This window comes from Micropterus salmoides, unplaced genomic scaffold, assembly GCF_014851395.1.
Source record: "Micropterus salmoides isolate LMB-PRFRI ecotype aquatic unplaced genomic scaffold, ASM1485139v1 Ms_hic_scaffold_12, whole genome shotgun sequence".
In the NCBI taxonomy this organism is placed as follows: domain Eukaryota; kingdom Metazoa; phylum Chordata; class Actinopteri; order Centrarchiformes; family Centrarchidae; genus Micropterus; species Micropterus salmoides.
The window spans coordinates 19048092-19063243 of NW_024040263.1; the positions used below are offsets into that span (position 1 = coordinate 19048092).

The window sequence follows — 15152 nt, forward strand, 5'->3', positions numbered from 1 at the left end:
GCGGTGGCATCACTTACTGATCCTTCAGAAATGCTTGGGAAAATGTGGCGCGTGTGGAAGCTACCGCGCTACTCGGCCAATAAAAGAACTCTGTTACTGAAAAGCTGTTTGATTCAGAAAATAGCGACACTACCACAAAGCTACTGAGAAATGTAGCTACTTAAACTAGTAACGGCGCTAGTTAAACTAGTAACGGCGCTACTTGTAGCAACGCTACTGCCCAACACTACCTGCAGGTATGCTTTCTTTTTACTATGATCCAAATTTATACTGCTGATCTTATAACCTGTCCGTGACAAACGATGTGTGTAATGACTGAATCAACCAAGGAACAAACTTGCAAGATACAAGCTATTGTTGTGTTTTTTTCAGATTTTGAAGATTTTCTCCTTGAGAAAGGAGAGGCTCAGTCCAATGAAAATTAACAAAAAGATTTAATTCCAAAAATTTGTGAATAAAGAGATGGCATTACAGAACAAACAAATAACACTGCAGTGGACTGAAAAGTTGGTCCTCCTTTCAGATTTACAGCTTTCAGTCAAGTCCTAACAGACTGAGCTAAAGCCGCCTCCAGCAGTCGACTGAAAAGCTGCTTCTCCTCCCAGATCCACAGCTTACAGTCCTGATTCTCAGAAAATAAATTGTTAATATCCTCCAGGTATGTGGGCGGGTCCATTTTCCTCCAAATGGCTTAGGTCCATAGCCATTGATCGTTTGGTTAACTTCTTCGTCACCCAATTGGGAAGGGTGTACCTTACTGTTCTACCTTTTGGTCGAACAAAAGAGCACCGATCCCAGACGTGAAACCCCCCTTCAATCTACAGGAATAAACAGTCTTTTGCTCTAAACTAATCATAGAGAACAACTGGGCTTGTCTCCAAAATGGTTGACATCCCATTTTAAGTGTCAATGAAACAGTCAAAACAAAACAGTCCTTCTGGCACTAAACAAAGAGGTGTCAGTTTTCTTCACATTACAAAGAGGATACAAACAATGGTTTAATCAACATTCTAATGCAATTGCCTGGCCTAAAATCCTGCAGTTTTACATTTGAAGAAAAACACAAACACTGAAATACATTAAGTTTGTTGTAACTTTTTAAAACTCAACACTATCTATACATTTCATCATTTTATCAACGTACCAGCATACCTGTCTACATTGGAATTTTAAAATAAGGGAAATTTTCAGTCCCCGTTAAAAATAAAAGGTTAAAAATATGGGATTTATGGGAATATATTTAAACAGGACAGTGGGAGAGAATGGTAAAATACAGGAGAAGAGTATGCCACTGAAAATGAATGGGGTTCTATGATGGTACTATTGGGCTACTATTGGTTGCCCCACGACACGCATTGCTTCTGCCTTTTCCAGTGTGCAGAAGTGTCTTTTTATCAATGGGTTGTGGTGAAGAGGTGAGCTGAAAGGGTGATCTACATTTCAACACTCATCAGTGGTCACAAGCTTTGTGTAATGACTGAAAGAATGAGATCTCGGAAACAAGCAGACTTTCCTTTGTAGGGTGGCAGGCCTCTTCCTTAAAAAAATAAGGGAAGGAGCTCAGACATCTGGAGGGAGTTCAGAGTAGAGCTGCTGGTTCTTTGTGTCAGAAGGAGCCAGTTGAGGTGGTTTGGGCATCTTACCCAGATGCCTTAATGCTGCCTTCCCTTGGAGGTTTTGGTTGGAGACCACGGGGTAGACCCAGCACACCTAGAGAGATTATATATATCATCTGGCTTGGGAATGCCTTGGGATTTATTTGACTACGATGGGTGTAAGACAGTAGCTGACTGTCTGAAAAAAATTACAGACCTGGTGATTATCAACAGCAAAGAAGAACAGGGGTGTGTGTGTGTGTGTGTGTGTGTGTGTGTGTGGTGGAGAAAGAGAGAGTGAAAAACTGAACAAATACAATGGCACAGAAATGAAGGATTGCATGAAGCTCTTTGTATTGTAGTGATGCTGATGTTTCTAGAGGTCAACAAGGATTTCACAAGAAATTTTCAGAGGCGCACACGGATTAGAATGACTGACATAGAGCAAGAGGGGACATGAAAATGGGTGGATGGGAACCGCTGATCACAAGGTTCACACCTAACTTAACTTTTCTGTTGCCATGGCACGCTGTATTCAGCTACATTATGGGAGCCTTATGATCTAGCATTTTGTAAGCATTACCTATAGTTGGAACTAAGAGCCAGAGTATCTCGGCCTCAGCCTCATCTATTTTGATAATTGGCGCTGTGGTTGAAAATTCTTCATCTGTAGTCTATTGCTCACTCACTCAGCAACCTTTGATGGATGCTGTGTGGAGCTGCTTTTCTCTATCACAGCTTCTTACTTCTTTACCTGTGCTTTTATTGACTAAACAGTTGTTATTGACTGTGAAAGTGTACAGTCAATTGTACACACACACACACACACATATGTGTGTACTGTATATACTCACATGACACAGAAAACACAATCTGTCCATGTCAACAGCTTATTTGTGGATGTTATGTTAACGGCTCATTCCCAGCTCAATACAGCAAAACTGTACAGCTACAGTCTGGCTACAAAATAGTATCTTGATTTTTCAAACCTTGATGAAGTGGCTTTACAAAAATATTTTCAGAATAGTAATTCTCTTAGATATTTAGAAAAATGTTTTCGCATATTTGCCTATTCCAAAAACACAAAATTCACTGATATTAACTAGCATTACTGACATGTCTTTAGACAAACTGTGATGTTCTTCAGCAACAGTACAAAAAAAGAGAATGAAGTTTCTTGCATTTATTCACATAATTAAAGAGGTGGTATTATTCTCATTTTCAGGTTCAAAATCTTAATTATGGGTGGACCAGAACAGGTTTAATTAAAAAAAAACAACATTTTTCTCATACTGCACATTGCTGCAGCTCCTATTTTCACCCTATGTGTTGTACGCTCTGCTCTTGAGCTACAGAGTGATGCATCGTACAAAATCTTTGTTGAGAGTTGCACATGCGCAGTTCCCAGGTAAGGACTACTAGCCAATCAGAAGCAGAGAAGGGCGGGTTGTAAGAAACAAGGTAGTGTGACCAAATCAAAGCCGCTTCAGACTGCGACCGTAACCTAGCAGATGGTATAAGTTGCTCACAAGTCCACATCATTGTTCCACATCTTACCATCAGGACTAAACGTTGAACTGTTACCGGTGTTCTGACGATCTATGCTGCCTTGCCGAAAAATGCTACCATAGCGCAAATCGATAGACTCGACTCTACTCGGCCCTGCTCCGTTTTCCATTGCAGACAGTACCCAGAGATAGTACGTAGCTTGTTGTCATAGCGACGCCACACACAATTGCCGCGACGTAATGTTCAATGCGACACACACACCAGCGATCCACACAGCTTTCTCTTTTTTAAGTTAAAACGTTTAAATATTACTCAGAATGTAAAGACAGATAAGCGGTATGAAAACCTTCCAGCTGTGTTTTCCTCTGCTGTTGTTGCTGCAGCGGTCTGTGTGACGGCGGGAGCAGAGGGCTCTGTGAGCGGGCGGCTGGCCGGCCTCACACGCTCCTCCCATGGGTTGGCACAGGCTTCCCTCGCAGCCACTTGCGGAGCTCCTCAACTCAATTCAAGCATTTTTGTTCCGCCATCACTTCGTAAAACTGTCAATATTCGAAATCTACACAGCTGATTTCTCACCTCAAAACTTCTCAGAAGTGGATTTAGTGATGAAATTCCATACGAAAACTGTAAAATATAATACTTTGTTGCTGGCCTCTGTCTGGTGCACGCATTTGATGATGCAGTGAATGGTGAATATTCTCTCTGACCAGTCAGCAGTCTGTCGTGTTTTCACATTACATTTTAGTATCCCTCAGCTCGCTTGGAATCTCGACGGAGGTGAGGTGATACGAAAAAAAGTACCTGGAAGCAGGTACAGGTACAGCTTATCTCAATGGAAAACCAAACAAAGGCGAGTCGAGCCAAAGGGCCTCCGCTCAGACTAGCTTGGTTTGAGGGCGTGCCTGACCCCCACTAGCCGCTTGGCAAGCTTTATGAGGCGTTTTCATTGTGATGTCACAAGTAAAGGAAGTGAAGGGCTGGACTACAAACGAGCTGTTTTCAAGCGGTTCAGAGCAGAGCTTTCTGTGGGAGATGGGAACTCCCTTTGGGCTGGACTTTGGGCTTTTTCACTTTACAAACCTGTTACATGCACAAAAAAAGAGAGATAACTCAATAAAGGAGAGGGAAAAAGCCAAAAAACATAATATCACCTCTTTAAAATAAACATCGTTCCTACCATAAATATGCTAATTAAATCAGTTAAATGTTGTGTGTTTACATCTTCTCTGAACATAACATTTAGGGACCCCCTTGAAAATGAGATGATACATCTCAGGGGCTTAATCCTGTTGATATATAGTTTTACTGATACAAACCCTAAGCTTCTTTCAGTGAAATTACACACCGGATTAGACATTTATTTATTTTTTATAGATTAATACATTTATACAACATATCTATATAACATTTAGTAAAACACTAACTTTCTGATTTTGAGTTGATGTTGGGTTAAAATTTGAAAGGTGTTGCTGTCTATGAAATACTTCCTGGTGTGCGTTAAAAAATTGGTCCTCCTTTCAGAAAAAATTAAATTTTTTGTTTTGCTTTCAGCTACTGGGCCAGTTGGGAGCCAAATGGTGGAAGAAATAAACTGTGCTGAAATAAAGTTCAATTTGGAAAATGTCTGGAATGATCAACGGTACAGTTTTCAAAATTTCTGGATCTGTGAGAAGAGACTGACTTTATAACTCAACATCCAAACCGACAAGACAATGGCAGGGAGCTACTCTGTGTTGTATTTCTCAGATTCAGCTAAACTTGCCAAACACTACTAACACAATGCTAAGCAAGCTGCTGTATAAACAAAGTGTCTCATTAACAAACATAACTGTAGAAATATTCAGCTTGGTTCACTGCTTTGAATGTAAAGACTGATATGTAATTGTGCCTATGAGCTGCTGCTGAAGTTACATCCAATTGGACCATTCTGCAGTAAACAATTGACATCCAATGCCAATATCTAGTGCCAATGGAGAAAACATTGTGCTCTTTAGATAGTGAGGTGTAAAGTGAGTATGTGGTGAGGTCGCGGTGGTGGATGGGTTGTAACGCGTCTGACATTCATGCTGGTGACCAGAGTCCCGTCCTGTCCAGGCACTCAATTAACTCAGTTTTAGGAAACTTATCACCAACCTTTTTCATAACTTTAACCGTAACCAGCTTATTGGGTATAACCACCTGCTTAACTACAGAGTAGTTGCAGTAGTCACGTTTGCATGTTCTGAAAACTGCTGGGGAAACATCTGCTTAATGTTTTTTTGTTATACATGAAGTATGACTGAATAAATAGACGGTTTTCTATAACTGCGTGAATATTTCTGTAAGCAGTTCATTTTAAAGTGCATCTAGTTGTCACATTTTATTCTTTGTTTCCCATATAGAAGTTTCTATATTTTTTAATTTATATATTTCTGTGATTAACTGCTTTCAGTTCATTTATATTAACAGTCAGTTTTGTTTTTTAGAGATGTTTTGATGTTATATTCTGTTGCAAATATATCAGCATGAAGAATCTTGTCTGCTGATTAAAGAAAATAGAAAATGCTTCATTTCTACATCACTTATTCTAATTCACTTCTAAATAAGTATGTTTTGCAATTTTTCCAATACTTAGCTCAATAAAGTTTTGCAAATGATTAAATCCACATTTGTTCCATATCCAGTAATTGCATGTGGTTCAGCAATAATTCATTACTGTGACTTGCAGGGCTGGACTGGGCAACAAATCAGCAAGACATTCCCACAAGCAAACACCCCCCATCAGTTATAATAATATATTAATAATAATAATAATTATTATTATTTATAGAGCAATTTAAAAAAAAAAAGTTACAAAGTTCTTTAACAAGTGCAAAGAAATAAAACACAAAAACAAATACATGAGAAAAGCAAGAAAAACACTTGCAGAAACCAGATTGAAACTTTGGACACTAGTTTTTCTAAAATCTTTTTTACAAAAAGGTAGTTTGGAAATTGGTCTAAAATTTTGAGGGTGAGGGGGATCTAAATCAGGTTTTTTTTAAAAGTGGGTTCAAACAAGCCTTTTTTAAATAATGAGGGACACAACCAGTAGATGGGAGCTGTTAAAAACAGAAATCAAGTGGGGCCCGACAGAATCCATTACTTTCAGTAAAAACTTTGTTGGTATTACATCAAGTGGGCTGGAAGACACTCATCTGTGACACTGTTTTTAAAAGCTCAGACAAGTCAATGGGATAAAACTGGTTAAAACTATCTTGTTGTTGGTGAGGGACCTTTGAGAAAGAGGCAGAGGGGGTAATAGAGTCTCTGATTGACACAATCAGTAAAATAAGATAAAAACAATTCACAGACATCAACAATTTCAACTTATCTGATCTTATAACTGAGGAACAAGGAGGGGCTGGGATACCAGCTGATCCACAGTCTTAAATAAAAATCTAGGTTTGTGTTTATGTGCAGTAATGAGTTCAGAAAAATGTGTGTTCTCGCATCCTTAACCATGTTATTGTAGTTTGATAATAAATCCTTCATACTGAGTTAATGGACATGCGAATGCTGTCGTTTATCCAGCGATGCTTACTAGCTGTATTATTGCACTTGGTGCAATAGTATATAGTGATGACAAACAAATATGATTGAAGTGGTCAGCCAGATCGTTGGTGTGAGAATCACACAGGTGTTAAAGTTAAAGGGGCATTATGGAGTTTCCAGTGGCCACCAACGGTGCACTTTTAAGATTGCTACCAGGCGTGTGCTCGTACGCATAATCCGAAACGCAACCACTTTCATACAGAAATCCTGCAATAAACGCAGGAACACCAGCATGCAGGCTGTGGCTTTTCACTCAGACATGTTCAGGCTCTGTTACTTCAACGTTCCCGTCTCAGAGGCAGATCAACACCGGCTCCGTAACGTTATGTTGGGTCAGATGTGCGAGATGTTAAGCCTGGTCCCCACCTTCGACAGCTTCATAAACTTTGTCAAAAAATACTCCATTAGCTTTCTATTATAGTCAATAAATTTGCAATCAAACTTCTCTGGAGACGGTCAAGAGTCGGTGCAAAAAGAGTTTATTCCAAAACAGGACAGATAAACCCGCACAACATCCCAGCAGGCCAGAGGATGAAGGCGGGCAGTCAGTCTGTCTGTCTGTGTCTCGCTCTCTCGGCTGGTTTGCCCCCTCCTTGAACTTCTTTTCCTCTGTTATTGTGTTGTTTTTTACCAATTAACACTGTTCCCCAGCTGTCATTTATTACTGTATTGTTGACTTTCTACATCTTGGATAAGAAGTTCATCATTTACATTTCAACTTCAGTCTCACCGTATTTTTTTAAAGGTTACGCATGCTTAATTTGACACACAATTAAATACATTTTTTAAATAATTAATATAAGAATAACATAAGTAAAGTTGCATTTTTCATTAATGCTTGGTTTCTTACAGCAATCTTGATGTTATGCTGGCTGTTTTCTGCTTTCTGCTTATTATCCCTCTGTCGTGTTTTTATCAAGTATCTGATGGTTTTTTGGTCATCCTCTGTTGCTTTTCTGCAAAGCGTCTGACGCTTTTTTGCAAAGCAAGAATTCCTTCAGCAAGTTCACACAGGTTATAAGCAAATTCACTCAAAGCTCACACTGGCTATAATAACCAGAGGTTGGAAGTTGACAATCAAACCCCTTAATCAGTAATGAAGCATGTAGTCTTAATATTAGCAGATTAACACATCAGCAGTTCCTCATGTAATCATAACAGTAGATAACAGTAGACCAAAGCATGCACTGTCACAGTGTCAGCAGATCTTGCACACCTGCAGCCTCGCCTATGGTCATAATCTACAGTAGATGACAGTTGGATAAGGCAAACCATCTGCAGCCTCTTCCTGCAGTCATTCCTCCCACTCAAGGATCTAACCACAGTGAGCTTGTTTCTGTGTTCATGACTACAGTTCACTACTTATAAGTAAAAACCGAAAGCACATCTAGGTAAAAAGAAAATGATTAAGAATGATGATTTAAGAATGATTACTTATTGATACTGATTAAAGATTATAAAACTGATTAAAATGATTAACAATGATTATTAATATTGATTAAGGATAATCACTGATGACTGTTTCTTGACTGATGTCTAATTGTCTGCAATGCTCCCCCTCTCTGTGTCCTAGGCATGCCCTCTGCTGATCATGCTATTTTAACCAAAAATCTGACTTTGTGGAATAATTTAGTCAGTAATGTTCTAAAATAATTCTCAACAGTTACTTGATTCAGCGCAGCTAGCCGCATATTGGCGCAATCCTCCTGGAAAAAGGCAGAGTGACAGGCAGGGAGACAGCTTCACACAATATGCTGGAAACTCAGGTAAACCCCTACAGCAACATTACAGTAATAGTTTTATCTGCTGCAGGTTATGGAACTAATCCATGCTCGTTACATGATCACTGTACATTTACTGCATTTAGCCGACGTGCTACATTGTTAGCTCGCCTGCTGCTTTCAGTAACCATCTTTATTATCTGTATCTTTCCCCGGAAGCTCAGCAATGTCAGCACAGCTAAATGTATTGGTGAGCTGGACTGAATATTATAACGAGATTGTGTCACACTTTATAATAATAAGACCGCAGTAAGTAACTTTACTGTAGTGTTAGTGCATGGCTCTTCCTCTGGGTTGTTGTCGCTGTGAAGTTGCAGTATTGTATAATATGTGGGTCAGGTTAGTTACAGCGACTGAGAGGTGGAGAAGCTATGTACCTGAGTATTGGTAAAACCACAATAAACCTAAACTGAATATTATGAAGCAAACAGCGGCAGGTCAGAGCTACTGTAGTGTTAGCTGGCTGGTTCTGGCTAACGTTAGTAAACAAATTGCTCCACATTTGCTTTTTAGTGTTACATTCCTTTCGTGCAGGCGAAATCAACAGTGGTACACAGGATAGTAATATGGGTCACGTTAGTTGGTGAAGTAATGTGGAAAGCGATACAACTTTGCATTGGATAACATTAGCAACTGCTCGGCGTTAGCCTGCGAGCTAACGTGACTTATAATGACATATAAAGCTTCTAAAAATGTATTATTACAACTGGAATAGGCTACAGTGCAATGGATACACTATATTAGATTGTAATTGAACACCAATGTTTTTAATGTTCCTCTCCCTGTGCTTTCACTGGTTTTGCTTCCACTGTTGCCTCACTTTTTGCTGTTCTATTCTGGACCACTGGCTAATTGGGAGTTTCACAGTTTTCCCTCTATCTTCCTCCTCAGATAACTATAAATAGGGATGTTCCGATCACTTTTTTTTTGCCCCAGATCAGAAACATTTAATATTTAGTATCTGACAATTCCGAGTCCCGATCCGATACTTGTATTTTACTAGATAATACAGTTGCACAGTGGACACACTTAAGGATTGCTATGTTAAATTAAACTTCTCTATTCTTAAAAGTATCCTAGCGTGGGAGCTTTGGATTGAGTTACCCAAGTGAACTCACTGTATTCTGTTTAGAGTTCTTTTTTCTTTTGGTGCCTTATTAAAATTGGTAGTATTGAACGCAGTTCTTCTGAAGCTAGTAAACACCCTATTCTCATGTAAAAGTTTAGAGAGTGTAAAACATTCTTAATTGAAACAAATTTATTATCAATCCAAACATTAGTCACTTTAGAATAACTTTCCTTGCAGTTGCGCCACCTGACATACAGGTTGCACCACCTGACTTTACAACTTATTTCAAATGAAAGAGGCTTATAATATGAAACTTGTATTAACTTTTGCTGTTGCTAGCAAGTTCATACATATGTTGTTTTGATTAAACAAAAGGTTTTATGATAAATTAATCATTTTCAAGTATTACATTGGTTGTACCACCTGACATGGAAAGTGAACCAGTCTGACTGTAAGTTAAACATAGGTATTTTTATCATTATTTGAAAGGGATTTACAAACCTTTTCACTCAGACAAAGTTTACTTGGGGTCCTCTGGATAATGCAATAACCTGTTAATAAATTTTCACTTCGGAATATATGTCCCATGTGTCAAACGTGCCACCCTGACAATTGAAAACATGCAAATTGCTGGACAGAGGTTTTTCAATTATATCAGCAACTTGTAAAATTTGGTTTATTTGAATTGTTTAAAACATAAAATCATGCCACAGTATTTTATTTTGAATTTAATATGCTTAAAACACAATTTAAAATATTTTCTTCATCTGTTTATTTGAACGGACAGTTGCACCACCTGACATTTTGGGAGTTTTGATGCCAAAACATAAAAAAAAACAAAAAAAAAACACCACATTATAATGTAGTGACAATGTATTCACACAAAATGGGTTTTGTGGAATAAAGTGATATATGTTGTGAATTGATTAAAATTACTTTAACAGAAAAGAATTCACTCGGATATGCATGTCATGTCATTTGACGACTCTGGTGATCTAGGGTGGGTGCAGACAGATGTGAACCTCCTTGACATGGTGTGTGCATCCTTTTCTGATCTGCCAGAGAGGAGCTTCTCCGGGAAGACATAACATATTGAAGGTTCATGCTATCTCCCACATATAATCCCAAATCTGACAGACACCCTGACCAAGTTCAGTGACAAGGAAATGCTCCGTATCAGTGCATGGTCCTTTAAAATAAATTCTAATTTATTTAATAATCTGTGCTTCCCTGGAGGGGAATGTGTCAAATGTGGGACAAAACTACTTGTAACTGTAGGTCTGTAGGTAGAATAAATTCGTACCTGTAAACCTTTTTTGGACACATTTACGCATACAATTGAGTTCTCTGAATTGTTTTCATCCATGTCAGATACTGTAGATGTGTAACTAAAATTAAATCGATTTGTTATTTTCACACATTTGAAAGTACAAGTACAACACTTTTTCCACACAGCTACAATACATTTGGGACTATATTTATTGCATAGATAACCTGCTTTGTGTGGCCGCTTATCCCAATAGTTGTTAGGGTGTTAGGGATGTTAGGGTTAGTGAGGCCAAACCGTTTGTTTGTTCCTGATACTGTCCGCTCTCAGGTCCAGCAGTGGGTTCACTGATCCCCGCAGAATTTCGAGTTCTCCGCCCCATCCCCAACCATCTGTTTTTCTCTGTGCACATTGAAAATAAACCTGCCTGTGTTTTTGACATCTGGCTTGTGTCTGCTCTTAAATCCTTTTAGTGAAATCCTAACAATAACTACTAGTCTGTAACATCTCCCTTGCAGCATAATCCTCTTCTCAACTTTACATCGTTGTTTTTTTAGAATAGGTAAAACAACTGTTTCCATTTGCAAGCTCCATAAGGTGTAGTAACCTCAAATTTTTTCATACTTGGTGGTAGTGTAGTTGAAAGGTTTTAGGACCCAAATGCAGGACCCAAAGGCTAACTGGTACAGGTAACTGGTTCAGTGATATTTATTAAACAACTAAGAGTGAGCACACTTACAGGCAGAGTGGCTGAGCTGAGGGTTTCCAAAAATAAAGTCCAAACAAAATGAGGCAATCCAACAGAACAGCTAATCCAACAGAAATCCAAAATCCACAGGAAACAAGCAGGGCGAACAAAAGAATTCTATCACACCACATGAGACTGAGACAGAGCAACAGCAAGCTACACACAACACCAGACTGAGCACTACAAGCTACAATGACCAGAAAGAGACTGAACAGAACAAGCAAACATTTAACACCAGGTAACGAGCAGAACGGGACCAAGACCAGGTGGAGGCAATCAGACAGACAGACCAGAACAACTACAAAGAACAAGCAGAAGACAGCAACATAGACAAACTCCACAACAAGACACAAACAAACAGGACGAGACCAAACTACAACGGACTAGATAACAAAAACGTCGGATAATGAAACTAAACAGATCAGACAGGCAATGTGTGACACATACAGTTAAAATCACATACTGGTGTCTAAAACAGAAAATACTGCAACATAAATCTTCTCACTCAAGACAACAAGCATCCTTCTTTTTCAACACAGTGCAGAAAATCAAAGTTCACACCTAAATTTATTTATTGGATAATACAATTTAAAAAATACGGTATTGTAGGCAGTCTGTTTACTGCTCCACATTGTGCCTGTGACCTGGATGTGATATAGAAGGGTTTGTACATTTTTGAGTGTCACACTGAAAACAAAAGGAAATATTATTTTTCTTGTTATTGCTATGGGCTTGAAATATCTCCAGAAATGCTGCACTGAACTTTGATCAAACATCACATTTTAAAACAGACTGTGCTATAGGAAGGCCAGCAATTATTCACACTTATGGCTTAAATGATTCAGTGCCACCTGATGGACATTTAAATAAGTGGAGCAGGTCTTTTCACTTATTCCAATTAAACTTTCTGACTTCTATTAAGCTCCATCAGTTTCAGGGTGCTGGTATTGTGGACGCCCGCTCACCGTCACATCTTTCTGGGACACCTGAATAGAACAGAGTCATTGTTAACATTGCTAGTAACACGTGTGATTTTCCTACTACAACAAGTCAAAATGTCTACTGTGAAAAAGGCCTTCAGCCATCTCCCCTCAGGAAAACCAATATTGTAATTGTGATATTATTGTATCATCTCAAACTTCTCTTGTTTCTACATTAGAATGTGACAAAATATTTGTGTTGCATGTTGTTGTTGTCCTTCCATTTTTTTTTTGTTGTTGTCAGTTGTTGAGTTAATTTTTTAAATATAATCATGAAATCAAAAATGGTTAGCCAGTTACTATTAATGACAAACTGATGGAAAGTCATGTTTGACAAAATATTGACCGAAGGCCTCTAATGCATCTTTTATAGGACTTAGATCTAAGCTCTTTTACCCTTATTCCAACTAGGACACTTGTATGACACCTCAACTCCTTCTCCACACACTTGAGATCATTTAAGCACATTCACTAAAACTCTCATTTGAACACCTTTAATTGCTTACACTATATTTTACACCCTTTATTTCTCCTACTATTGCAACTCTTCATACACCTTCTGCTGCTCTTTCATTTTAAGTTAAGTCAGCAATGCAGCTCCAAGCTATTTGTGCAGCAATACATGCAAGCGTCAGCTTTTCATCAACAAGCAGTCCCACCACAATTTCTAGTTACCTTGAAGCTTTCTCTGAAGAACATTTCTGTCTTTTGTCAGGGCATCAAATCTTCCTTGCAGCATTAGCCAAGTTGGTCTGTAACTGGTCTCTGTCTTTAACCAGGTTGTTGTAGCTGGCCTGTAACTGATCTCTTTCTTTAGTCACGTTGTTGTACCTGGTCTGTAACTGGTCTCTTTCTTTAGTCAGGGTGTTGTAGCTGGTCTGTAACTGGTCTCTTTCTTTAGTCAGGTTGTTGTAGCTGGTCTGTAACTGGTCTCTTTCTTTAGTCAGGGTGTTGTAGCTGGTCTGTAACTGGTCTCTTTCTTTAGTCAGGGTGTTGTAGCTGGTCTGTAACCGGTCTCTTTCTTTAGTCAGGGTGTTGTAGCTGGTCTGTAACTGGTCTCTTTCTTTAGTCAGGGTGTTGTAGCTGGTCTGTAACCGGTCTCTTTCTTTAGTCAGGGTGTTGTAGCTGGTCTGTAACTGGTCTCTTTCTTTAGTCAGGTTGTTGTAGCTGGTCTGTAACCGGTCTCTTTCTTTAGTCAGGGTGTTGTAGCTGGTCTGTAACTGGTCTCTTTCTTTAGTCAGGGTGTTGTAGCTGGTCTGTAACTGGTCTCTTTCTTTAGTCAGGGTGTTGTAGCTGGTCTGTAACTGGTCTCTTTCTTTAGTCAGGGTGTTGTAGCTGGTCTGTAACTGGTCTCTTTCTTTAGTCAGGTTGTTGTAACTTGTCTGTAACTGGACCATCTTCATTTTCTGCTCAGAGTTGCTCACGGTAACTGTGTTTGACACATAAACAAACAAATATAAAAAGACTGTCAACCAGTATTATCATCATACTGCTTTATAAGCATGCTAACAAAGTACTCACATAGGAAAACCAGAGTTACAAGAATGGTCAGGAGGAGAAGACACAGCAGACCCAGACACACTGCAGCAACTCTGCAGGAACTCTTCCTTCCATCTTTAGCACCTGAAGGTAAAACATTTGTCATTTGTTTTAATATCAATGTCAAATAAAAAGTCAGCAATATTTGGGGTACTTGTATAATGTTACCACAAGTAGGGAGGTTTGTGAATTTGATGATGTTCAAATGAGCAAAAGTCACCCATTGAAATGCAACTCTCCACAAGTATAGAACATATATTTTGTATAAGTTGACACATTTATATTCAAACATACATTTGCATGGCTTTGTATGTAATTTCTTCATGCACTGTGGCATTCCTCTGTTGTTTAGTTAAAACCATTAATAGAAAGTTGTCGCTTGCTGTTTGTCTTCCTCCACATTACTGTTTGTCACATAAGTCATTTTAGGTTTTGTATCCCTTTAGACAAGCTGTTTTTGAAAATATAGTATATTTTGTCTGAGTGTGTCTGTGTGGACAAAATGAAGTGTAGCTACATTTAAACTTATTTGTGTGTGTTTATTACCTGAGAGTGCAGGTCCAGCTCTTTTTGTGTCCGCAGTGTGGATTAACACATTTTCATAAATGTTTTGTGAACTTTGTATCTCCCTTTTCGTCTCGCTGGGATTACGTGATTGCCTTTGTACATTAACATAGATATCCAACGGTTGATCCATGATGGTCAGCGGTTCTGACAGTATGCTGTGTTCCTGTGGTGTCTGAAGTCTGCAGAGTCTGCTTTTGAAATTACAAGTTACTTTCTATGTGCATGTCACCCTCTACTTAACAGGAAACTAAGGGCTGGTGGTGTGAAATATTTTAGGTGACCACCATTACCTGTTGGCCTACAAGTTGCAGCTGCATGATGGTGTTTTCTATTTTGGTTAGTGCTATGTTGCAAAATCTCTTAAATCTCATTCTGTCTGTCTGTCTCAGTGTTCACAACTGCAGTCTGTTGCACTTTTGATGATGTTAGAAAAGCATGTTCTGCCTTGTTTACACATAGGTGACACAGTGCTGGTAACATCATTCATTATTCAAATTCTCTAACATGATACCAGAATCTAATGG

The 15152-nt window shown here is 38.8% G+C and overlaps 1 protein-coding gene across 1 annotated transcript; it reads right to left on the reverse strand.

Annotated features, from left to right (window-relative positions):
- Positions 1 to 10522: 10522 nt before the first annotated feature.
- Positions 10523 to 14788, reverse strand: LOC119899322 (GRIP domain-containing protein RUD3-like). Its single transcript, XM_038713849.1, has 4 exons — positions 14608 to 14788; positions 14044 to 14145; positions 13198 to 13951; positions 10523 to 12528 (listed from the first exon to the last, which is right to left on the reverse strand). Exons 1-3 carry the CDS (start codon positions 14756 to 14758, stop codon positions 13242 to 13244), a joined length of 963 nt encoding a protein of 320 aa, XP_038569777.1. The 5' UTR covers positions 14759 to 14788; the 3' UTR covers positions 10523 to 12528; positions 13198 to 13241.
- Between the last annotated feature and the right edge of the window lie 364 nt (positions 14789 to 15152).